Genomic DNA, 27,394 nt, shown 5'->3' with positions numbered 1-27,394 from the left:
TTAAATACAAATGAAGTTTTTATTGACATTGTAAGAAACATTTTATTCCTCAGTACAAAAGGGCTAAGAAGTGGTTCAGAAAGCCTAAGTACAATTGATATGTACACAGTGCTAAGTTCCTTCAAGCTGATCTAAGGCTTGGAGAACATCAGATCATAAATGCAGATTTATCAAATGAAGACCACTAAGATCTGTTACATCTGAACACTATTCCTATTGTATGTAAATGTATTTACACATTTTTCTTTTAAAAAAGAGATTACACTTCTTATAAAAGTAAAAAAAAAAGTTGAGGTGAAAAAAATGAACATGAGGTTTTTTTAAAAAAAAATCTTACAAATATGCAGGCTGACAAAAATGAACTTTCTCAAAGACGGCATTCGATTCCTATATGGACAATAACACATGAATGCCTAAGATTCACAAGACAATGTTCAGGCAGTTTTATTAACAGTGGTATGTGCTGTTATTGTAAGTACAGCCTTATAGCTAAATTTGGCACTATTCCCCCCGCTGCTTTTAACCAAAACAACTCAAAATAAGGCACATCCATTGCAGGAATAGAAACACAGTTTTTTTCATGGAAAAGGTCAAAGTGTATTGATTGAAGGAGGCCTAACCCATGACTTATCCAACATCCTCTTAGAATTACTGGAAAAGGAAATCACATTTAAGACAGAAATAACAAAAGCTCAGAAATTAACTTTTATTACATAGTACCATATCAAGACCTTTCTTCAGCAGAGATAGAAGTCTAAACTGCAGGTTCCAACCCATTCTATAATGTTCTTTACAGCACAATCCTAGCCGTGTTTACTCAGAAGTAAAGTTCCTTTGTTTGTTCATTGGCAACGCAAAAAGATAACACAGATGGGGAGGGAAAGGTCCATGAAAGAAAAGTTAAATTGATGGGTATATATATGTTTCTTGTTACGGTCAACAGAATGCCTTTAATAATAAACTCTGGTCATTATTGTTCTTTGTGTTGAAATAGATTAAGCTTCTGTGGCAGAAAGTAAGGATTTTTAGCAGTGCTTACCTTCCCTCTGTCTTAAATTACAGAAGACACATTTAGACATGCTAAATTCAGCACAGGTCTGGATTATTTGGGGGTGAAGTCTTAAAAATGCATTTTCTCTATGAACCTGTGGCCTAAGTGATCCTGGAGGACTGTGGCAGGTAGAATAGCCTCTAGAACACATATAAAGTGTGGCATTTGCATTATTAAGTAGGTTAACTGGTACGAGAGAAGCCTCTTACTGTGCTTCTGAAAGATTCTCTCGTTTTATGCGTAATGAGGAGGAAGTTCCCATAACTGTGGGACTGTAGAGATAACTTAATTGTCTTGACTTTGACTGGGATAAAGAGGGGAGTTCAAAAATCTCCATATACACAATTTTGAAGTGTCCCTCCCCACATTGCCTCACAATATAGCCGAAGCTAAGCTTAAGAAGCTAAATTTAGGAAGTGGCCTCTGACAGGAGTGCAAGAAATTGCAGTTAAAACCCAAACAACCCAACACAAGCCAAGCAGCCTATCATGTGACCTCTTGCTTCCAGTCTTGGTGCACAGGGGCCATTTTGTGACTTGGTGATGGGTTGTGTAAGATACGGTTGGGGCAGACAATGATCCAGAAATTCACCCTGCCAGCTTTTGCTTTCTAAGTCCTATAGCATTTTTTTGAGGGAAGGTGGCGGTAATGATAAGGGTCGTAATTATTACGGACTTCTCTCTGTTGATGGAATGGGTACCTATCTGACTCCATCTTACTAACTACTTAGGAATGATCAGTATAAGCAAAGAATATGAACATCTAAACTCCGGCTTGGGTCTCTATCTGACAATACTTCCAGGGTGGGAACTGCTACAGTGAGCAGGAGGGGCTACACTGCTTAGTTACAGGAGCATGTTTGCATGTGGAGGTTCCCAGGCTGTCCATGGCATCTCCTGATAAAAGGTCCCTGCTGAGACTCTAGAGGGGGCAGTGGGAAGACCTGTCCATTTTGGTTTCTCCCACTTTCTCCAGTTTTAAGTTCAGTTCTCTACATTTTCATGTTAGTTGTGATTTACATTCCTCATGAACATTCACCAGCATTTTTAGTGTGGGTGTCTGCTAATATGCACATTTCCCCACACAGTTTTGCCTAATGTAGACACATTTGCAAACACTTTGGGGTCTTATTTCCACTAACATGTGCATTTCTATGCACTCTTTATGCTAGTAAATGCAGTTTTTGTATACGTTACTTGGCTGGAGAACTGCACATGAACATTTTGAGAAGTGTGAATTTTGAAGGATGGCACTGACTTGTTTTGGGAAGTGCAAGGAACGTTAAGGTTTCCTGTAAACAAAAACAGAACCATCCCCCCCCCCCGCCATACCCTGGAATGCTTAGATCACAGTGGGCCAGACAGAGGAATAGTATGACTTGATGTAAGGTGGCTTCCTAGATGTGCTCCTTTGACACTGCACCATTAAATTTGGGAAACACATGGGCAATGCTGGTATTGAGGGGGCTGGGGTTGCAGTCTCCTTTCACATGTCCTAGAAGATGTTCCAATATTACCATAGTGGCTCAGGAGGGACACACACTGCAGTGGCCTTGGTTACCCTGAAGGCAGCCCTGGAAGAGTAGAAAAGATTGGCCTCTCCGAGTGATCCACTGCTAGAACTTAACCTCACACACAAGTACATTCTATAAGGAAACATTCATCCAAACAGGACTTCAATCGTCAAAAACATTACAATAATTTTTGTTTCAATTGTTTCATAGGACGTTTGTGTTGATTGTTCTTCTAAGCTCAGAAACATGATAATGAATAGATGGCAAATTAACTTCAATACTTCCAATTCTATGGAGAACCTCTACATCAGCAACTTTCAGGAATGTGTGATACTGAAGATGAGATTCTCCACACAATGTTAAGTTGTTTTGCAATGTTACAGACAACATGTGGAGGGTCATCGTGTACAAGTGTTGGTTTGTGGCCACAGTGTGTGTACAACTGGACTGGTTTAATGAAAAACACCACAGGGGTTCAGGCTCTATTGGTAAAGAAACCACCAGGTGGGTTCAAATCATGGTGCTATAATATTGCCCGAGCCCAAAACATAAGAAATCTGGTGCAGTAATGACAGCACATTGTAATTTTGACATGATTAAGGGTTGGAGAAGTGGTGCAGCTGTTTAGTTCCAGGAAAATGTGCCTTTTGGAAGTCCACCAGCCCAGAGTTGGAGCAACAGGAAAGATAAAGTCCTGATAAAACTCAGAGGTGCAAAGAAATCTCTAGAGTAACCTCTGCTTTTCACAAACCAATTCTTCACTTATACAATGGATCATTAAGAAACAGAGTAGACTACTACACCGAATACAAATGTAAGAGCCACAATCCAACAGAGTTAACTTGAGCTCATTTAAATGCATGGATGTAATTGTGCTTGCTGTTGTGTTGCCTTGTGCAACAAGACTAGAAAAGCAACCAAGATGGCGGTGAAAAATGAACAGGTCAGGGATAAGTAAATTGAACTCTAGATGGTAGGCCAACTCAATCTCCACAAATGGCATAGGAACGATATGAAGATTTTATAAACATTATGTAAAAAATAATGTAGTGTGAATAGCAACTTCTACATTTGGGATAGACCACCACTGGTGGATATTGGTGGAAGAGCTATCAGAATAGATGTTACTGAGTGAAACGTTCTTGTACTGAACTTATTAACAGATTCCCTATCCCAAAGGGAACCCTTATTTTTCTTGGGGGGGGGGGAGATGATAAAATACACATTATGCAATAAATGATGTGATGTTCAGTCTGTGGACTCAACCTTCTTATCAAGGACTAGCACCTCTCATTTTGTTCTGTTGTTTTGCTTTGTTCTTGCCTTCCTCTGTATCACACCTGCCTACTTGTATGGCTCATTTGTGCTTGAAGTTTCCGGCACCTGGCTTAGGGTGGTGAGGCAGTGGAAGGCTGATAGGGGGCAGGTAGCTGGAATTGGTGGCATTCTTGCCTCTTTCTATGAATGAAGCTTTGGCCGTATCGTCAAACTACTGATACAGGACATTTACAGCACCACTGGAAGGCAGTTATTGTTAAATGGAATTATAGTAAACAAGAACTAAACATTTGGAATATTACAGCTTGAGCTTTTAAACCACTTAGATCTATGCATATTGCACTGAAGTGAATGCCGACAATTTGAACTAAACCTTGCTTAAAAGTGCAACTTGTGTTTACATTTATGTCTTAGACAAGCAGACTTATAATAGCACTGGCATAGATATTGATTTATTTTCATACACGCAGATGTTCAAGTTACTCCCCATTTTGTAACAAAAAAAATGTGAGGCTTGCTCATTATGCGATGGAGGTTTTGGAAAGTGAAGCCAATTTTTGACATAAAAATGGGCAGTCATGTTGTCATTATTTTCTTTTTTAACCAACTTATTTTTATTGGAATATGCTTCAGAGTTATTTATTTATATGGTATTTTGTCTCTCCTCAGTCCAAAGCAGTGGTTTTCAAGCTGCATTCTGGAGAACCCTAACATTTGTTAGGAGCACTTCTACAAGTTCTTCAGTGAAAACATCAGTAATGACAGGGTTGTTCATTACACTGGCCCCCCGCCCCCTTGCAGGATATAGCCAATGTGGTCTTGGGCAGTTCCTCAGCTCAAGTAGGGCCATGATGAGACCCAGCAGGCCAAGCCAGCACTCTGCACCAACTGACTGCGCAGTCTAGAACATGACTGAGAAGATTTGCCTCAGGCAAACCATTATGTGGAGAGGTCCTTGAATGCAGAAAACTTGAAAACCACTGGTGTAGAGCAATAGAAATGACAACTCAAACCATCACACGTGGGAATTTTTTTGAATAAATTAGTTGCTTTAAACCATTCACACATTCCTCTTGACAGGGTTTGCGTGATCAGTGCTAAGAGGATGGCACCCCAAACTTCAATATATATATGTGCTCCTGGTAATGTTGTGTCTACACGTTAGAACCTGGCTGTGTAAGAACTCTGGCAACAACCATATAGGACTGTATTTCCTTTTGAGTTACAGGAAGAGGCAATGCCATTTTATCAGACCTTCCTCAAAGATAAACCAGCATGCACATCACACATTTACATTGGCTTACAATTACAAAAAAATATATATAAACAAATAATAAAATAAAAAGAAGCGTATAAACATTAAAAATAAAAAGGGGACTGTGGGTGTAACAATACTGATTCAGAACTGAAACGGAAGACAGTTTCTCCCTAGAACACTTTAGGGTTTTTCAGAGTCCTTATTCCATAAAAGGAATATACTTGAAACACATCCCATTTAGGTGAGATGAGACTGCTAAAGTACTTAAAGCAACTAAAAAAATGAATTACTTTTTAAAAAAATCTTTCATCTCCTAAGTTGTGTATGTCTATTGCATAACAGCAAGAAACTTGCTTTCTTCTGCAAGTGAGGTCAACAAAGAATTCATGTCCCCAATGGCCATGTTGTTTGTGCTTATGGGCATGGCTGGGAATGTAAGAGACGCTCGGGGAGTGGTGAGGCGGGAGGAATTGCGGGAGAGGTTCTGAATGATGCTGGGACTCAGGGCTCCTGAAATTAAGCTGGCATGGTCACCATCATCTAGGATAGCATCAAAATCAATCTGCACACTTTCGAGGCTGCTGGTGTCAATGCCGTCAACGGTGCTCGTGACCTGGTTGGCTCCTGGGGAAAGAAGCTCTGACGAAGTAGCATCACTCGTCCCCTGAAGCAGGCAGTTAGCTTCTGAAAGGGGGAAAGCACCTGTTTTCAGAGCTTGCTGGCTAAACCCTGTGGTTTGGTCATACAACTGACCAGAGTAATTCTGCATATTAGAGCAGAACTGCTGCGACTGACCTTGGGATTCTACTTTGATGCCATTGACCCTGTGTGGCTGGTTGGCATCCCTTATGTGTCCTTGTGGCTGCACCAAGTTATTCCTTAATGTGTTTTGTCGCCTGCCACCCCAGTAGTTGGCACAGGGCTGGTACCCTTTCCCCATCACCAAACCTGACGGCTGGATCCCAGCATTGTGAGACAATGGACAACTTTGTGGCCCTTGATAAAGGGTGGGTTGTGATGGAGCTGAAACTTGCTCTATCATCATTTTATGGGAATGATTGACTTCTTGGCAATAGATATCATCTGTTGACTGATTATGAAGGTACTCCTGGGCAATCACATTTCTGCCCTGCATCCTGCTGATTACATTGGGAGACTGCTCCTCTGATACTGCCGTGCAGCCAAAACTTTGCTGGTTTCCATTATTTGCCATGAAGTTATTTCCCAGCTTTTGCCCTTGAATCACAATGTCATAGGTATTGCCCACTGGTTGTCTGCCAATACTTTCGCCATACAGCTGTGCCTTATTTGACTGAAGGTGGTAAGAATGACTGGTGTCACTGTTGTTCATGACCATATTCTGCTGTAAACTGCAGGAGCCGTTGTTGTCTAGAAGATGCTGATAGCCATTTTGCTGGGACGCAGCATTTCTCTCCAGCCCATGGTGCTGCTGTTGGACGACCATGTTGTTATAGAGGCCTAAGGTTTGAGTGTGCTGGATCAGGGACCGTTGCCCACATTTTAATTTTGATGGAGACAAGTCAGAACTTCCTGAGCTTACTTCATTCCACTGAATGGGCAGGTCATTTTTACTGGCCTCAGAGTTGTTTGGTGGAGGAGACTGGTCAAAGTTGTTGCCGTACCCCAATGCTGAATTGTGATGCACTCTGTTGTGATCTAGTCCGCCATTCGGCAGGTGGTTGTACGGACCCTGATTCTGAGAATTCAAATACTGGACCACGTCGTCTGGTAGGAGATCCTCATCATTCAGACTGCCATCTGCTTCCATTGTAGCAGCTTCCATGGCCACATTCTCAGAGATACTAGGAGGACAAGGGGAACAGTTGCGGAACAAGCCACCATCAGAACGGGTGTAGTTCTGAAGGATGAAGTTACGCCTTTCCATAGATGGAGGCAAAGCAGGAGGGTTAAAGCTATTGAGACTGTTGAAACGCTGGACTCTGGGGAAGGAAAGGTTATCGGAAACTGGTCTCACAGGGTCACTGGCTCTCCTTGTGCTGTTCCCCAACACATCGTGGGGCAGCATGTGTCGCCTGTTGTAATTGTTTGTCCCACCATCACTACATCTTCGGGGAGAATTCACTGGGGGCAGTGGTGACATTCCAGACTCCCTACAGTCACCCAATAGTGCCATTTTTGTTTTCAAGCTCATCCTCTCCATATTAGGGAGTGGTGTTGGTGGGGGTCCACCAGTAGCTGCTGCATACTTTGCTTTCAGCCGGTATTGCTGGGCCGGGGTCAGGCTGAGAAGACCTGGCAAGCCATCACACTGGCTGGCTTCACTGGATCGCCGAGAGGCATCAGTTGAAATGGGGTCATAGGAATCAGTAACACTGATGTTCTGGAGCCTCCCCTCGCCTTGGGAAGCATCACTGGATCTCCGACTAGAGAAGCAAGGTGAAATCCCAGAGGATCTGCGGCTGCTCATGTAGGCTGAGCTGATGGTGCTGGTGTTGCTGTCCCTTCTGTTCAGCATGTTTAGCATAGTAATGTCCATGTTTGTGAGTTCATTTTTATTGGCTAGAATAGTCATGTTTCCTCCAATGCTGCAGCTGCTGCTTGAATAAGTACCTGGGGAGGGGGATAAAGAAAGAAGAAAAGACTCCAGGTTGATCAGGTGAAATAAAGAAATGGTACGAAATGTGCTACAGGCGTTTCCAAGAAAATGCCATTATATTTCCAAAATGTTGATGATGGGGCCAACAGGACGTTTGGATTCAGGCACACAAAGAATAATGTTGCAAGATGAAAGAAAGCTGAAGGCATTGCCCAGACACTGGCCACAATGCAAAACAGAATAAACGGTGCTGCCTGGTGCTGTGGACAAGTTCCCACTGAGATTTACACTGGTAGCTGTGCTGTGCTACTTCAGTTAGGTAGCTCACACAACTGAAGTCCACAATGCTGTTCTATACAAAAATTAAAATACCTTCAAACAGAAAAAAGAATGTTAAGAGTAGCACGACTACAACCCTAGAACTACCCTGTTTCTCATATTTTAAGACATACCCATAAAATAAGCCATAGCAGGATTTTTAAGCATTCAAGGAATATAAGCCATACCCCGAAAATAAGACATAGTGATAGGCGCAGCAGCAATGCTGGCCGCGGCAGGAGGGGGAGGAAAAATATAAGACATCCCTTGAAAATAAGCCATAGTGTGTTTTTTTGAGGAAAAAATAAATATAAGACATGTCTTATAATATGAGAAACACGGTAGGTAAGAACTGGGTCTATGTTGGCTTGTCTCTCTTGTCTCTAGTAGGACTCCACTGACTGGATCTGTGAAAATATGCAGTCTTTTTTAAAATGTAGATTACCGTCTTAATTAAACCATACCGAAGGCCAAAATTGCAAAATACACAATTCCATAAATTATTTGGGATAATTTGAAAGCCACTCTTCAATATCTTTTGCATGACATTCCAAACAACATTATAAAATACTGTAAGCAATTATAATAATTTCTTTTATGTAGTTCCCTTTATTGGAATGAACTTAAACCAGAAACAAGAAATACCACAGATATTTTGCATGAATGGCTCCAAAAGGAAATTGAAGGAAAAAATGTTTGGGCACAAATGGTGATGAGACCTGCAATGGACTCTGGGTATGTTTTGTTTCCCAGCTCCATTCACGTCTATCACCTACATTAATTTGGACTAAACACAAGAATTCTACCATACCATCTTTCAATAAAATAATAATAAGAATCTTACTACCTTCCCTAGTGTACCCTTCACCCTGGGATAATACTTTGATATGGGCAGGAAATTAGGTTGCAATCCTATGCATGCTGACCTGTGAGTAAGCACCACTGAACTCATAAGGTCTGAGTAGACATGCATAGGCTCAGGTCAGAGGTTTTCAACCTTTTGGGGTCCACGGCTCCCTTGACCAACTACATTATTTCTGTGGCACCCCTGGTGGGCTCAGGAGCCCAGTTACTATGAGATTGTGGGGGGGGAGGGGGGCTCGTTTAATCTCACTGTAAACAAGTGGTACAGTGACAATAAAGTATTTCTATTTATGTCACCCCTTGCCTGCAGAGCCGGCAGCCCCTCATCCCTTTTTGAACACCTTTCCTTGGGGAGTGTTCCCTCAGCCTCCTCTCTTCTCCCCTCTCTTTGGGAGTCCTCTGGGCAGCTATTGCAATCTCTGGTCTCTGAGCTGCCCCCCCCCCACCTCAAAGAGAGCTGCCCCACAGGGGCCTGGGAAGCACCCCTGGTCAGCTCCAGAGGCACTATTTGCCTGAGGAGTTGGTAGCCAGGGCTGCTGCAAGAAACATTTGAATGCATGGAAGAGCATTCAAAAAAGTCATCTCCATTTGTGGTTTGAAATGCTGTATCCCAACTAAAGTTACATGGCATAATTACGTGGTGATCATGTTGTTCAGCTTTGATCCTGTATTACTTCAGGATTTTAGTCAAGGAAGGGTCTATCAACACTCCATGATTTGGTACTGTCAAATTAGAATGAGCATACATTTTATTTAGTTGTATTATAATGGCAAAAGCACTAAAGAAACCCTGTGCAGGGTTGAGGGTTTTTTTTGGGGGGGGGGGGTAAAGTGCCAATGGATTATAAAGGGGATTCATTCATTCATTCATTCATTCATTATTTTATCTTATTATTTAGAGAACTTATATACCACTTAATTCCAATCTTCTGTAAGTGGTGTACATGGAATATAATACAATGAAAATAAAATTCAGTTAAAACTATAAAATCAGAATCCATTTAAAATGTCTGCTGGAATAATAACAACAAAAAGCATTCCGTAGGCAGACCAGAAGTTCAGCAGGGATGGGGGGGGGGTTCTGTGACCTCAACAGGAAAGATGTGCCATAAAATTCGGCCCACAATACTGATCACACATGGTTTACTGGAGCCATGCATCCATGCCATGGGGAACATGGACAGTGACTCCACCAAACATCTCAGTAACTGGACAGGAATCAGGTGGTCTTTGAGGTATCCTGAACCTGGTAAGGTGTGGGCAGTCAGTGCTGGCAACAGTCTGTCCCCATCAATGGTCTAGGCCTGGAGATTGTATTAAATGAACACATCTTACCATTTCCTATGAGAGGCGGCAAAGTTGGGGCTTTGGAATGTGGAATGGGGTTCAGTCTTGGAAGCACTCCACTGATCTGTTTCAACCTTTCCAGCTTAACTTGCTCCATCCATTTGGTCTCTGTCATATTCCTCCTGGTCTGCAAGCCAAGTGCTGTGGTTGCTGTGGAAATGGTAGAGTCCATGATAGGGGTTTCATCTATGACACTGAGGTCTCCTACACTACCTCTACTGGTCAGATTAAGCTCGGTCCCATTGTTGGAATAGGTGCTGATGGGGGACTGCTCGCTGCTGCATGTAGACTGACCACCAGGGCTTGGCTGAGATGTCTGTTTGGAGGAGAAAAGATAGGGGGGGGGAGGAAATCCAGTTAGAAACAGAATGCACCTAAGGTCCCTCATGCTTAGAGAAAGGCAAGACAGAACTCAGGACTGTGTTTATTTCTCAGCTATCTTGCAAGGTACATCAGTTATTTATTTAAATGAGGTACCTTGCAAGATGGCTGAGAAATAAACACAATTTCATTATTACGAAAAGCCTTACTGGGTCAGAGTCATGCTGAGGCAAGTACAGGATGCTACCAAGGACTCTCATCTCACCAAACCACTTTAAGCTTCTGAAATCTAAGGTTAGGGCATGCTCTTCAAAAGAGTGTGTGTATTCTTCTGATGTTGGACTTGTGCTTCTGGAGTAGCATCCTTCTCCCACATCAGACGAAATGCTTTTTTAAAAAGCTACTGAAAATGAGAGGGGTCTCGTGGCACAGTTGGGAAACATTCCCTTTGTGAGTTCAATACATTGGCGATGCTGAAAGTAGCTCTTTAATTCCTGGCCAATATGGTCATCTGCAGCTGAATGGCCCCATCTCCATGGAGTTGCTAGTGTTATAAAGTTAATATTCAGAAGAGTCTGGTTCTCATTGCAGTGCAGCATCACTGGCCTATACAGTGAATAAAACAAAGCTGCTATCAAAACACTAAAAGCCTTCATCATGCCATTGGAAATATCCCACAGAGCAGCGATGACCATCACTAGATCAATACCAGCTAAAGTATTACTCACTGCAACCATTTCCCTGAAACTTCCCTTCCACTGTGCCTCAAAGCAGAATTATGGTTTTCTACCATGATGGTTTTTCTATACTCTCATATTGCCCTGTCCCAGTTAAACATATCCGCTGCCCTGGAGAAGCTCAGAGATATGCTTCATAAGGTTTATTTTACTGCAGCGATATTCAGACTGCTTAAGACAAACACTGCAGCATTTGCCATGTATTCAACAACCTCACTTAAAAGAGATCTTAGAGAGAGAAGCAGAGCAGTGTTTTAGAGGATGTTTCTAAATGTTTCTAGATGTTAATAAGATGGATGCGTATCAAGCGGATATTACCAAAATAACTTCATTAAAACCACTCCTGTAACTTAACCTGAAACAACAAATACAATCATAGAACTACAGAGCTAGAAGAGGTCTCAAAGGTCATCTAGTCAAATCCCCTGTAAATAAAAAAAAATCCATAACAAGGCAAAGCAAAGTAAAAACAGGATCCATTCCTAGGAAATATCTATATGAGAAAGAAACAGACCTCTGGCTGTGTTGAGTTTGCTAACTGTCATGGGATGGGGGGGGGTATGCTACTGAATCACCGTATCTTAAAACAGAGCTTTCCAAACTTTTTCATGTCAGTGACACGCTTTTTAGACAATAGACATGCATCATTTCGCGACACAGTAATTCCATTTTACTAGCAAACTGAAGGTTAAACTAACCCCTTATAAGAGATACGGACACACATTGCACAACACACTTGCACACGACACACTAACGTGTCGCGACACACAGTTCGGAAAGCTCTGCCTTAAAATACTTATAAATAGTCAAAAAATAAATCCCAATCTGAGCTGTGATTTAGTTTGATTGTACCGTTTAAGCCACACAAAATGTGTGTTAGTGGTTTTTGTTTTGTTTTCCTGGTCAAATATTTCAATGCAAATACTAACTATAGCTGTTTGGGAAATGTGCTTATATTTTTAGGCTACTCTGAAATTCTTTGAAAAGTGTATATAGCATGTAAAATTAATACAGCTTAAAAGTTTTGCTTGTTATGCAAGTCAAATAAACATGGTAAGGCTGTGGTACATACTTACCTGGGAGTAAACGCTACTGAACTCAGTAGGACTCCTAGGACATTATAGTATTGCATGGAAGTCAGATTCCAATAGACTTTGGGCACTGGAAAACTTCCCAGAAAACAGTTTACCGGTAATTTAAAATGTTCTGGGAAATCTACATCACTGGCCCATATACTTGCAAGTCTATCTTTGTAGCGCCGAGGCTAATTGCTGTTATTGTTTTAATGAAAGGTGAATTTTGTGCCACATTGGACACAATTTCTGTGCTCCAGCAGAGTTGCAGTGTACAAAGGACCCTGATTAAGACATGCAAAATCATTTTGCTCTCAAGAACAGCCTCCTATATCAGCTTTTGATCTCCACGGATATAAATCTCAACGGTTTTAACAAAAACACCTCCCATTAAGTGAACAACAAGCATGCAAGTGTTTTCAGGATCACCAGCAACACAAAATTATCTACTGTAGTTTTTGTAACATTATTAGTAATGTGTTGTGGACATTCAGCTGAAAACCCCAGTAGCAATGTTTAAATTAATTAATTCACCAGTGAAGCGTCACTGGGGCAGTTAATGTTTCATGCTAGCTGAACAAAGACATTTGAGAGTCAGGAGCCTGTTCTTGTAGCTGACTAATTGCTCACAGCAGACACATTCATTCACAAAACAGAGAGTGGTCACAGATGTGAATGTGAACACGTACACGTCTATTTAAAATTGCCATAATTCCAGTTGTACTGCATGCCATTTGTTATGAAATGCCATGGATGTGTTTGATGGAATTTTCCTAGGCAGCAAGCAAATGGTTTTCAAAAGTAGCATTGAAGGAATTGAGAAGAAGTTAAAATCCCCTCACCTTATTACCCACTGTCCTTAGGAAGTTAGAACAAGTCATTTAAGAGCATTAGATAGAAGAAATACCAGATTAGTACAATTACAAAAGTCATACAACTCGGTCAAGTCATAATTTATTCAATTATTTTAGCACCTAATTTTGATTAACATTAAGTTGAATGTTATATGTAAATTTTATTTTCTGCATGGTTCTTATAATCTTTGCTCTCCCTTTCTCCCCAAAGTCACTTAATTCAACCACATTGATGAAATATTAACTAGGCTAGGAAATACTTCTGACACACCTGAAACACAGAACAAACTTAAAATTTAGTCACTTGAGTCCAATTTCTGATCTGGGTCCAGGATTTTAAATACAAACATGGAGCTCCCCAATACAGACTTTCCACGCCCCCCCACTCCCCACTGTTGATACCTTTGCACAGTCAGATCTACTCTCCCCTTGAAAAATATGGGGGATTCTTACATGTAGGATATCAGTGTGTGTATACGAGTGCTTAACAGATTTCTAGATGAGCAAATCAACATGGCACATTTTATAAGAAGCCATACAGTATTAGATATATTTTCCAAACTGGGAATCTCAAATTTGAAGCAATGATTTGCTTACATTGAATTGGTAAACCTATGACTCCAGATAGAAAAATCATGATTGAACACTCCTCCATCCCAAAAATTGCCTCCACAGAGAAAATGAGATGTCAAGGAGAAGGTTTCTTTCACATGAATTTTCTGTGTGCCGGAATCTTTTTGTGGAGGTGCATTCAGCTATGAAAGCCCACCACACCTACAAACTGAAGTGCTACACCCAGGTAAAGGTTTACCAACACAGTGAGAACTAGGTTGTGCAGATCATTTTCATTTTGACCTACAAACTCATTGTTTTCACTTGATATTTAAGAATTTGAAATCAGAATTCTTTGCAATTCATTCTACTTAGACATTAATAAACATTGTTGCAACATTTATATAGGTTATTAGCCCTGTCTCCACGCGTTTATGAATTTGAAAGAACTAAATTTAAACCAATTACCACAAAAAACATGAATGTGGGGAAAGTTCTCCTGTGATTACCATCAAAATGAATGGTGATGACGTTCACTTCAGTGGAACTTGCATAGGAGAGCTTCCTGCAGGATTGTGCCCTAAATAAAGCCTCATTTATCTGAATGGCACAGTGCAATGATCATCCAAACTTCAGATAACAGAGGGGCTATTTATTCAGGGTTATAATGGCACTGGATATCATGCTCTGCTGTGCACCTGGTCAATCTTGACAAGTCATTTTCAATACCAATGGAGTAACGCATGTGAGTTCTGTTATGCCAACTGAAGTGTGAATGAATTTTTAATTTCCTGTTTTTTTGTGGTGGTTAATGGGTACGTCTTGGACACTACTACCAATTTTTAACATGCAAATGTTGTGGGGAAACTGTAGGTGCACAAGCACATCCAAGATGGGGAAGCCCACAGTTGCTTCCTGCTTTGTCACCTCTCACCAAGACATGGTAAGTAGAACTGAATATTCAGAGGCACCACGAATGGCTTTTTGAGTCAAGATGCAAAGCATGTAAGTATTCAAGCCTATCTAATCTACAAATAGTTTCACACTGTTTGATTTCCAAACATTACATTACAGTCATACCGCTTCAGGTTGCGTCTTTTCGGATTGTGCTCTGTGCTGAACCCGGAAGTACCAGAATGGGTTACTTCCGGGTTTCAGCGCGCGTGCATGTGCAGAAGCGCTCAATTGCGCTTTGTGCATAAGCGCCGAATCGCGACCTGCGCAGACGCGGGTTGCAAACGCTGCGGGTTGCGAACGTGCCTCCCGCATGGATCATGTTCACAACCTGAGCATCCGCTGTATATTAGAGCTGCCAGATACAATTTATTTCCATTTGTAACAGGTTATTGAAAAGAAAAGCAACCAAAGGCTTAAGAGTTGCAGTATTTCACAATCAATGAACCACCCACAATCTTAAATGGAAAGCACAAGATGTTGCATACCATGGGCTTCTCTGACTTGACCGCTTTCACTTGGAGACATTCTTCACGCTTTGAGGTAGTGTTGCTGAGGTCTTTTTGCTCACCAATCGCGCCCTGAGTCTGACGGCCTGGGGATCTTGTTTGAGAATGGCTGCCTTGGTCTCTTGGGGGTGGGTGCCTTGGGTGGACGTCTCCACGCTGCTTCTTGGTGACATGCGCCTCAGGACCATGCACCGTTTTCACATGCTTCCGGAGAGAACTGGGGTCTGTGTAGCGCTTTGTGCACCCCGGTATCTTGCAGACATAGGGTTTCTGCAAGTGGAAAGAAATGCCCAGTATTGGTTATGAGTTCTTCCATGCAGCATTTAACAATGCTATATACTACTGCTACATTCAGAGGCCACAGGCTGTGGATGTTAGCTTTCAGTCAATGGCTGGTGGGCTCTGAAGTGCCTAGTACTTGTGGACAGGTCTGCAGGTTTAGACTCATAAGAGTGAAGCAGAATTAACAGAGGTTAAATCCAAGCTCTCTAATCTTGGTACTAGGATGCCTCAGTGTGCTTTCCTATGAAATCAGTCCCTGATGGCTTTGTTGCCATTGGTCCTTGGCCCACTCTTATGAAAATTCATCTGGGAGACTGCCAATTCTGTAATTCTTTTGGCAGGAGAGTACCAAAGCAATATGGGCCTGCTGTGTATGATGCTGAGCTCCTTTCAAAGTGCAATGTACATGCTTTGAATATGTGGAAGGGCTTTGGGGAAACAACATAAATCCTTGAATCACTTCTGCACAGTTCTCATTCTCTACTCTGATTTCTTTATCTTGATATTCACTAGACTCTTAAGAGAATACTGAACGCCAAAGGGATTCCAATCTCACTTAACACTGTCAGTGACTAACCAGCAGGTGTCACTAGTAAACAGCGCTGCAAGTCTTTGGGATTCTTCTTGTATGACATTTTCCCTTCGTTAATTCAATATATCTTATGATACATGCAGAGGAAAATAACATGTATATCATGTGACATGGGTGTTTATTTTTCTGTGAGGGAAAAATGCTACACGTGAAGTGGCTCTTAGGGGTAGAAAATACCTCGAACCTTGAATAATTACATAATGAGCATTGATTTGTTTTCAGTCCAGAAAACATTGCACACCTCAACTAAGTTCAAAAGAATTATGAAGTAGTTCTGTGAGCCTAAGGGGAACTTTAGAGGAACAGCCCCCCCCATTAATTTCATTGGAACTTGACAGCAGTTTCAAAAGCAGCTTGTGATGTGGCGTGGAATCAGCTTTGGGAAGATAAAAAGTAAACTTTTCCACTGGACTGGAGCAGGGCCTGCCTGCCTATGAGGCCAACTGAGGTAGCAAGTCACAAGTGGTCGAATACCAAGTGTGGTTGCCCCCCATCGCCCCCCCTAGAGAAGTGGCAGCAGCTTCCGATGAGATCTCGTGGACCTTTTCCAAAACCTTGCTGGAAGCTGCAGCCACATAATCAATCCTCAGGCAGCAAAATGGGACGGACGGTCCGTGGACTAGAGCAAGTCCTTAAGTTGGTTCCTGTCCATATTTCAATTTGTTTACTTGCTTAGGATTGCTCCTATGACCTAGTGCTTTGTTCTATTGGACTGGCACATAGAAGTGGCCTAATGCACTACAGAAATATTGTAAGATTTATAAACAGAGGGTTGTATCCAATGGTGGATCAAGTCAGGACACCCAATTTTCCACCAGTTTCCTTCTTGTTTACTGCTCCCATCCAGCTCCTGTAATAAAGCCCCCATCAGGATAGAACAGCAATATGAAGAAGCCGCGGCTGGCCTTCTAGCCAAGCCGTGCTTTTTGTCTGTTGTGGGGCTTTGCTTTATGTGTTTTTGGCATCATTTGTGAAGTGACAAAGGTGTAGATAGGAGGGCAAGCAAGCTATGGCACAAGGAAGTTTGTGCCACCCTTCACACAACTTTTCTTATAGAATAAGGGGCTGCCTGGATTGGCTGTGTCACACAGGATGTTTCTCTGGGTACAACAGAACACAAGCCATTGTTTGTGGCACATCAGCTGAAGCGTATCCATTAGGCATAGTGGTGATCTCAATAACAAGTACTTGAAATAAGCTGAATAGAAATCAAGGAACATTATTTCAAGCAACCTTTGCTTTTTTTAAAGATGCCTTTTAAAAACATACTGTTAAAATGATTCATTACCTTCAAAATGTATGCAATGTACTAGTTTCACATCTTCAAAGTTGTGGGGTGTTTCTTCTTGGTATATATTCCACAATAAATTCTTTTGACAGGATTATGTCTGTGCATGGTTGGGGGATTTTACTGCCCATGTGCTTCCTTACCTCATTGGAATGAGTTCTGTTTTGGTGCTTGGCACGATCAGACGCATTTGAGAATGCTTTGTTGCAGCCCTCATGCTCACAGACATATGGTTTCTCTCCAGTGTGAGATCTCAAGTGAGTTTTCAAGTTTTCCAGCCTGGAGTAGGCCTTTGTACAACCTTCAAACTGCAGACAACATGCAAATATGGATTATTCTGAGCACTTGGTGTTACAGAAAGTAGAGGCTGCGAGGGTGGAGGATAAGCCAATGAAATAACACCACATCAAAGGGAGAACAGCTTTCCGAGATCTGGCCATAATAGCAATGTGTTCAAGATTTCTTTCTTTTGTTTTGTTGAGCCCATCATAATCCCTGGTTAAAAGTATGTAAGATAAAAGCCTAGCTTGCATCAATATAAAGGGAAGGGTTGTTTAGACACTGTAATGCAATTCTGAGTCTGCCTTCCTTTGCATGCTTACCTGGGAATAAGCCCCATTTAATAAAGTGAGTCTTACTTCTGACTAACATGCACTGAATCAGGCTGAAAGTCCTTAATTTTCATTTTTTTGCTTGTTTGGTTGTAGTTCAGCACTCAGTATCTAAATGGAAAAAGTGATCAGAAGAGTCTGAACAACCAAAAAGCAAGTTTCCTAGGCAGTGAATTCTTATGTAATTCGCTGTCACAAGGCTTGATGATGGTAAAGCTAAACTGGCTTTACTGAAGTACGTGGATGAATTCATGGAAGACAGCTCCAGTTATTTATTAGAAATATTTATAATCTGCTAAATATCCCAATAAAACCATAAAAATGCATACCACAATAAAAACTAAATGTAAAAACTAAAATGTAAAGACAGATAGAACTGTTCTAAAAAAACTCACCGGAAAAAAACCCTTTACTTAGGCTATCAGTTGCAAAAGCTGGTTCTATATCTAAAGCCCCTGGACACCAGATGACAAACCATTTCTTCAGCTGGTTTTATGAAATGTAATCAAAAGGACAGAATTCTGACCGTCTTTAATAGAGAAGATGCTGTTTTTCTCCATCAACCAGTACTGCAGAGTGCATTTTAAATATAGGTAGCATGTGGATTTTGAAATATCATTTACAATATTCCATTTCAACTTAATCTCAAATACCATTTTGTTGCACACAAGTTCAGAGAGATCTTCTGAACTTCCTTTGCAGCCTGCTCAGCCATGCTGAATAACACAATGTCATTGAGCATCGGGCTATGCCACTGCCCACCTTTCTGGCACAGGGATGGGCAACTTGTCAGGATGAGGCCTGATAATCAGGGATGATGAAAGTTGTAGTCCAGCGACAACCGATTAGCCACTCCACTTTGAGATCACATAAGATTAAGTTAACTGTGCGCTGTGCAAAGGGTCACATTATAGGCAGTAGTGTTTCATGAGGCAGCAAAACCTGCCCAAATCACGTTTGTGCAAAGGGGAAATGGAAACAAGACAATGGGGCCCACTGATTTTATTTGGGGCTGTTGACTCACAGTGCATTTGTGTGGCTTTTCTCCCGTGTGCCGTCTCATGTGTACCACCAGCATGTACTGAGCCTTGAATGGCTTCTGCTCTCGAGAACAATCCAGCCATCGACATACAAACTCCTTCTTCTCCCCATGTATGTGATCATTGTTTATATGCTGTATGGATACAAAGAACATGAATGTCACTTTCTGTCAGTTCTTCATATATGCTTAAAAACATCAGGTCAAGTCAAGGCTAATTGGCCTGGAAGCAGAACAACACAATGATACTTTTGTGTACAGAATGGCCTTCATATTAACAAATAAGTTACACCTACTTCTGTAAGCCCATCGGTCTCAATTAAAGCCAACTGGTTTTGAGTAAGCAGAAGGAAATCTATTACTTTGGATAATTTCTAAGTGAATGTCTTTTTTCTTTTTACAAAGTTTGTCTGAGGGCCGCCTCTTTCTTCTTCTGAATATTCTAAGTTGCTCAGAGTTAAGTGCGTGAAAGTGATAAAACGTTGGGAACTGCCATATGTAGCAGCTATTTGGCAATTATTTAATGTTCTAACCTAATTTAATTTATTTTTCCTGCTAGTTGCTGGTGTACTTTATACCACATCACCTGCTTTGGCACAGGTCCTCTGTTCCAATTAAGTAATTCACATAAAATTTAACCTGAATAAATTGCATTCAACATGAGCTGACTGCCCGGATCAGACCCATATTGTTTTTGAAGTACTGTAACTGATATGTTTCAAAGGGTTCCAGATAAAAAATGGAATTTATCAACCCACTGTATTTTAAATAAAGCTGACATTCATACTTCTACATTTCCCATGAAATGATTGCAACAATTACACAATAGCCTGACTGTGTGAAAACAAACCACTATCATCAATAGTCTTCGTATCATGTGAATGCTGCATTTGGAATACAACACTGGAGAAACTTGGTAGAATATATGCTTACATTGCCCATATATATATATATATATATATATATATATATATATATATATGAAATAAACTATGAAGATCAAACATTCAAAAGGAAAACAATATGAGAGTGCAGTAACAAAAATCATAGCAATAGTCCAAAGCTGTTTACATATACTGTATTATATTGCAAATCTTACAACAATCTTGTAAGACTTGGTGTAACAGTTGGAGACCTCCTGGTACCTAATGCAGTTTCTTGGTCTGTCTTTAAGACTCAACAGTTCAGTGTTTTTTCTTCTCAAGGTGGCCAAAATGGCAACCTCAGTATTTTCTAAACAGCCTAGGGACAGCATAAATCAGGGAGCACCTTCTTCTGTATAGCTTCCATGGCTCTTTAGATGTCGGCAAAAACGCCCTGAGAGGGAGCAGGGCTGAAGTTTCTCTCTGGCGGAATCATTATGGAAGGCCCGCCCTAGATGGAGTGGGTCAGGTCCCAGGTCATTTTTTAAAATCTGCCTCCACTCCCGCCCAAAAGCTTTTCCTCTGGGCAGATCTGTGCTGATTTAAATGGTTGCATGGTTTCCTAACTGCATGGATTAAAACAAAAACCCACACTGTGATGTGTGCTTTATAGATTATTTGGAGTTAGGAGAGTACAGAGTTTTCTTCTTCTGTTTCGTAAACTGCTGCGGGTGTTGTATGAATGGCAGAGAATGTGGCATAAAGATTGACATAAATAAACATTCACATAAACAAACAAGAACACAATCACCATAGCCACTAGGTGGCTGCCTAGTTCAGGTTTGATACCAGACCCAAAAAGTTGGGAGGGAACAGTTCACTTAATACCTTCTCCCTAAGTAGCTCATGGAAAGTCAGTAGTTCATATTTGGCCACAGAAATATAGCCAACCAAACAGGCTTGCTGATCTTCACAATCATATGGCATCCCTGTGGCAAACAGATGTAAGCTCCTTATAAGAGACAACTTTTTTTATTACCATTTGTTCTCTCTCTTTCTCCCTGTGTGTGTGTGTGTGTGTTTTAAGTTACAATGGGACACACGGCATATGAACTGAACAGATGTGCTGGACTGAGTACAGCATGTAATCTTTAAGAGATTCGACTTCAAGTGCATATCTCTGTAGTCCATTTATATTACATGGGCCTGCACTGAGAGTGTGCAGATGGCAATATTTTGAAAGTGAATCAGGGCAGAATGGAGAGGTTTATGTGCTTTCCCATTTCCTGAAAGAAAAAGAAGTGACCACAAAAAACCCTCAATTTATTAAATGAACAGCTCAGCACATCTGATGTGTGTGTGTGTGTAAGTAAATTACAAAAAAGAAAGAACAGCTCTGTCCTCATCAGAATAGAGGAACAAAATAAGATAATAGAAGCATAGCATTGTAGAGTTGGAAGGTGCCCTGAGGGTCATCTACTCCAGCCCCTGGCAATGCAGGAATCTCAACTAAAGCATCCATTGCAGATGGCCATCCAAGCTCTGCTTTAAAACCTCCAAGGAAGGAGAGTCCCCAACAGAAGTCATCATACAGGGCGACCAAAGCAATTCTGTGCCAAAACCAGGCTTAAGCCCCGACTAAAATGGGTCTGGAAAATCAGTTCCCTCCCAGAGAGGCTGATTCTTTTCTGTGACTACCTGCTCAAGAACTTTGCCCAAGAAGAAGAGATTGGCAATTGGCCCATAATAACTTAGATTCTCCAAATCTAGGGAAGGTTTCGTGAGGAATGATTTTACCACTGCCTCCTTGAAGCAGGCAGCGAACACCCCCTTTCGAAACGATGTATTAACCACCTCCCTGGCACAGTTGGACCGGTGACATGTTGGGACAAGCCCCATGGCAGTCATGAAGTCCTGAGCCCCCCGGAGCCAGTTGCCTCAGTGCGGATGTTAAAGTCCCCCCAAAACTAGCAGTCTGCGAGTGTGTTTGTGTTTAATTGCTTAGATGTTTATTGTTAAATAGTTTTGGGAAGTTTCATGGAAGGGAAGGAAATAAAATAGTCTTCGTGAAATAATCAATATTCATCCTAAAGCTGCCTTTCTCAAAACTAGCTTGAGAACCATGTCCTCTAGAGGAAAGCCAAATGTTCACAAGCTTCTGCTTTCACTTCAAAACCTGTCCTTTCTGGGAGTAAGAAAAAGTAACTTGTTTAATCAATTAATTAATTTCATGAAATTTTATACACTGCTTGATTGTAAAACACCTTAGAGTGGTTTGCAAAAAGATAAAACAATAAAACTGAGAAGCATTCAAAACCAGACTTTAAAACATACAAAAGTTCCAATTCTAATTGAAATTCACTCCAACTTTCTAAAGCATCTAGATGGGCTTGTCTAAATGGATAAGTTTTTAGCAGGTACTGGAAAGAGTGCAGCGAAGACACCTGTTTGATCTCAAAAAGGAGGGAGTTCCAAAGTGAAGGCGCTACCACACTAAGCAATCCGATTTCCTACTAATGTGGAACGGGTATTCCATGGCATCTGTGGCAGTGCCAATTCCCCTGATTGAAGCAGTCCAAGTGGGCACTTGCGGGATAAGGCAATCTCATAGGCCTTGTTCCCACCTCACTCATTTTCCCAGCACCCACAAAACGAGTCCTCGGTGCTCATCCTGAATTAACTTAATCTTACTTCCTTTCACATCTTCTATTTCTGCAAGGCTGACACCAGCGTTCTCCTAAGTTTAGGTCTCTTCCTTTCCTCCCTGATATCTGCCCTTGTTCTTTTAAAAAGCAAATATATATGAGTGCACAGCACAGCACTCAAATAGAAAAGTAATTGTGTTAGTAAGAATGAAGCTGTTTATCTATTTTATTATGCGTACCATGCGTACGCTTTTTAGCCAAGATTGGCTGCACAATTTCAACACAATTAAAATCCAAGATACAACATACAATGTTAGAGGTGTCTGTGTGGAGAGTGGGACTGTTTACACCTCACAATCTTAGCTTCAGTTTTTGTTTTTTTCCTTTTGAATTTTGTGTTGCTCTTACCAGGTCCTGCTTGGCTATCCCTTCTCTTTAATTAAAACCACTTGCTGAATCTTCAACACACACCATACGGTCAGTATTCTGACGTCTGCAGTAAGATCTACAGTCATACCTCAGTTTAAGTATGCTTCGGTTTGAGTACTTTCAGTTTAAGTACTCCGCGGACCCGTCTGGAACAGATTAATCCACTTTCCATTACTTTCAATGGGAAAGTTCGCTTCAGGTTAAGTACAGACTTCCAGAACCAATTGTGTACTTAAACCGAGGTACCACTGTACTGCAGTTTTTACAAAGCGATTAAAGAAGTTACACAGAGTTGCCACAAATAGTATACAACACTTCATTTAAATCCCATTTATGGGATTGTGATTTGAACAAATGCCAAAAAGGGATGAGTTAACTGGCTAAACTGTGCAGGCAGTCTAAAGGAAGCTTCAAGCATTAAACACGCATATTACATGAAGTGTACACTCTCATATACGCAACCAAAGCCTTGACAACCGAAGCTGAGAATCTTTTCAACTTTGACTTCACAAGCACAGTTACCGACTCAGCACATTAGCCATAGACTGAATTCCTCCAAGGTTTGGCTTAGAGTGTTATCCCAACCAGATCTCATGGTCAAGCTCTCTCCTCACTAATCATGTGCTGTAACTGAGAACAACTCTTGGTTACAGCCTGTGGGTACTGAGGTGAGCTTAACCTCGCGTCCTCATTTGGATGACCTGCTAAGCCAAACCTTAGCTTACCTCACCTTGGCATGGTGCACCTGAAGATGCAATGTAGTCTAGTGAATACTAGAATGTTAAGTTCTCTGGCATCAGAAACCAAACACAGAACTGAACAGAAGATTATCAGGTAGCAGAAAGCGTTTGCATTGACCAGGCCTGTATCAGTATGTACCATAATCTTTGCCCAGCTAACACAGCAGTACTTTCTTCCTGCCACACACCTGCCTCTAGTTTAAGCTCTTTTTCTGTCTTGGTACAGGGGTGAGTTAGCTCAAATGGCAGAGTGCTGGATCAGCCATGTGAGAGGTAATGGGATCACTGTCTACAACAGGGGTTCCCAACAAAATTTTCTCGAGGACCCCTCATCGAGCCGCTATTGTGACAAGGACCCCCATTAATTCCTAATCCTAAAATTAAAAAGTGAGAGCCAAATTAAGAGTTTTTATATTTTATATTTATACGTTTTTTACAGTTACAACAGAGTATACAGTTAGTTTTAATTTTCAGTTCTTAATGAGATGAACCACTTTTTAACCAACGGTCCATTTTTAACTACGCGAACTGTAGCTTCCGCGAAAAACAACGCTTTGTTTACAACACACTACTGTTTTGCAAAGAGGCAGCGCACGCCAGGGAGGAGGGAGGGGAATGGAGAAGACAGGGTACCTGCGCAGTAGCGCACAAATGAAGCCAGCGTGCGCAAAGCATCTTGGGGAGGTGAGCGTTAGCAGAATGCGCGCGCTGCCTCTTTGCAAAACAGTAGCGTTTGTAAAGCGCCACCTAACGGCATACAGCAGAACTACTGCCTCTATCTAATTCTAGTTTTGCGCTACTCTGCTCATGCAGGAAGCGGCCAAAACAAAAAATCTGTTATCATACAAAATATATTTAATATATTTTTTAATCTAATAGCATCTTGCGGACCCCTCTGGCATAGCTTGCGGACCCCTGGGGGTCCGCGGACCCCCTGTTGGGAACCACTGGTCTACAATGTCCAGCCATCCTTCCTCCTCTTCCTTTAGCAGGGGCTAGTTCATGCTTTGTTCATGCAGAAGGTCCCAGATTCACTTCCTGGCATCGGCGGTTAAAAGCATCAGGAGATGGGGACCCAGTAGACAATACTGGGCGAGATGGAGATGGTTCCAGCTCAATCCCTAGCACATATAAAGGTAAGGTAAAGGTAAGGGACCCCTGGACAGTTAAGTCCAGTCAAAGGTGACTATGGGGTTGCGGCACTCATCATGCTTTCAGGCCTATAGGTGAGTGATCATGAATACAAACATATGCACAGTACACTAGATGCCTGTGACCTTTCCAACCCTTTGGGAAGATTCATACATATTGGGCATTTGTATGTATTTGTATGTTGGGAAAGATGGAGGGCACTAGGAGAAGGGGACGACAGAGGACGAGATGGTTGGACAGTGTTCTCGAAGCTACGAACATGAGTTTGACCAAACTGCGGGAGGCAGTGCAAGACAGGAGTGCCTGGCGTGCTCTGGTCCATGGGGTCACGAAGAGTCGGACACGACTAAACGACTAAACAACAACAACAACAACAACAACATGTAAGACTATCCCAAGCATATAAACTCCTGATGCCTGGTCCCAGTCCCCACCATGCAAAACACATTACTGAGAGCCTAGGTGTCTGGACTTGGCCAAGTCCCTACTATAATCATTTTGATGAACAAAACCCAGCAAGCAGCATCTAGGAACATTTTCCCCAACAACCACCTATACTTCATTTGGACAGCCATTACCTATATGCATGGACCTAAAGAGAACCTAGATGCATTTACAGCTAACATTTTGTTCTGCAACAACCTGCAATGTGTTATCCTACATTCTGATTCTATTCTCCTTGTGCTGTTGCTTGTGCAACCAAAATGGCAACATCTAAGAGGGAGGTATCAATAGACTCAGGGTAACCATGAGGTTTTCAGAAGTATCAAAAGAATCTTAAAAAGGAAATTGATAAGGGACAACAATGAGGAGGGAACATGCTCAGAACCCACAGAATTCTGGCTGACTGTTGAGAGAACAACTGCAAACTGGATGGCAGGGGGGATGAAAAGGACTGCCCATTCACTTGCTCTCCAGCCAGCCAGCCCTGCCTCTTGCTCCATTGGCAGCCAGCTCTCATCTGTTCAATCACTCTGGGCAACCTCCTGCTTGGGAAGGGAGAACTTTGGTGGTGGTGTTGGACCTTCAGACGTGCAAGCAGACAGCATTTTGTTGTGAGGCTCCTCATGCACTCTGTTTCCCTTTCTACAATTTGAGAGCTACCTTTCTTTCTGGAAAGAGCATGTATAAAAGAATGAAGTTGCCACAAATAACATGCAATATTTCAAACAACATAAAACTTGCAACAGAATTCCCTTGAAAACGTTCCAAAGCCTGTGATCTACTTCCAGGTTCTTTTATTCCGATAATTACCTTTGGATTTTTCATGGTGTTTTTGACTCCCTTGGTCTCCGCTATGGGAGAGAATGGCTAGATTTTAGTCTGCAAAAACAAAGAGCCTTCTGAAATAAGAGTATTATGTAAAACAGAAGCTTTAGTACAGAGCATAATAAGGATTTAGAGAGTTTCAATTTATAATGTTTTTAACCTTATTATACCCATGAAATGTCACATTCCAGGGACTAGATGAGGATTTCCTCCTAACAAAATTTAATTTTGTGCCTTATGATTATTATGGGGGGGGGAGGGTTTGGATTCTTTTGTATGTACTACACAGCTCATCATGTTTGTCGGATCCTCTTTGGGGCAAAAATAACCAGGCAAAAATGACTGGCAATAGTTTCAAGAAAGTCAAAAGGATGTACTTCTCAACACAACGTCAGGCTTATGGAACTTGCAGCCACTTTAAAAAAATCATTTTAAAGAGGATTCAACAAATTCACAGAGAATAAGCTATTTGACATTTGTCAGACCCAGCTCCGAATACAAGATGCAGGAGACTTTCCCTAAGCATCTAACTTGTCATTTCTGGAAGCAACACTGGGCTAGATGAAGCTTTGGTCTGGTCTAACAAGAAAATTCTAGCCTATTAAGCAAACAAAAAACAGTTCTGGGAACAAACTAGTTTGAATCAGCTCAAAAATCTCTGAACTGCACCTGAAAGCAGTTCCCACAATGGCCTTATAAGCGGAATGCGAACTTTCATTTGGGAATGGAACTTTGAACAATTTCTTGTTGCTTTTCACGTTCAATTCTCTTTGACATTCAGCAAATATTTAAACATGGAAAATACAGACCATTCCTTTTTAAATTTATTTAAAAACTGTTTATATACTGCCAGCTGATATAAATAATCAAGAGCAGAAGCTACAGCTAGTGCCTAGTGCAGCAGCCCGATTGCTCAGGGCACATGGCTGACAGCATGGGGCATCTTTGTTAGAACATCTGCACTGGCTGTCCAGGTGCTACTGGGCCAGGTTCAAGGCCCCTGTAATAATACAAAAGCCATAAACAACTTGGTTCAGTAAGTGCTGCCTGGACTTGCAATATATCATCATGATCACTGAGAATTGATGGTTGTCTCCCATGTTACAGAGGCCTGACTGCTTTCAGCTACAAGTCAGTCATAAGGTGTCTCCAGGCTCATGCTGAGGAATACTCATCCAACAGAGATTTGGAAAACATACTTGGCTGTTAAATTCCAACCATCTCCTGTAGAGTTTTGTTTTTTTAATGCTGACAGGCCTATTCAGTTGTTTAAATTC

General features: G+C 41.5%; 1 protein-coding gene across 3 annotated transcripts in view; it reads right to left on the bottom strand.

Moving 5' to 3' along the window:
• Positions 1–5,057: 5,057 nt before the first annotated feature.
• Positions 5,058–27,394, bottom strand: part of GLI3 (GLI family zinc finger 3) — a 244,269-nt gene continuing 221,932 nt past the window's right edge. For all 3 annotated transcript variants that reach the window (XM_035129597.3, XM_035129598.3, XM_088654320.1), the window contains exons 12-16: positions 19,005–19,154; positions 17,513–17,677; positions 15,187–15,477; positions 10,196–10,523; positions 5,058–7,692 (exon numbers count right to left, since the gene is read on the bottom strand). In XM_035129597.3, coding sequence (XP_034985488.3) covers positions 5,429–7,692; positions 10,196–10,523; positions 15,187–15,477; positions 17,513–17,677; positions 19,005–19,154 — 3,198 coding nt within the window. In that variant the 3' untranslated portion in view covers positions 5,058–5,428. The remainder of the gene's footprint in view (positions 7,693–10,195; positions 10,524–15,186; positions 15,478–17,512; positions 17,678–19,004; positions 19,155–27,394) is intronic.

Source organism: Zootoca vivipara, chromosome 11 (genome assembly GCF_965207765.1).
Source record: "Zootoca vivipara chromosome 11, rZooViv2.hap1.1, whole genome shotgun sequence".
Lineage (NCBI taxonomy): Eukaryota > Metazoa > Chordata > Lepidosauria > Squamata > Lacertidae > Zootoca > Zootoca vivipara.
Note: the sequence above shows the minus strand (reverse complement) of the source record. Positions and strands in the feature narration are given on the sequence as shown.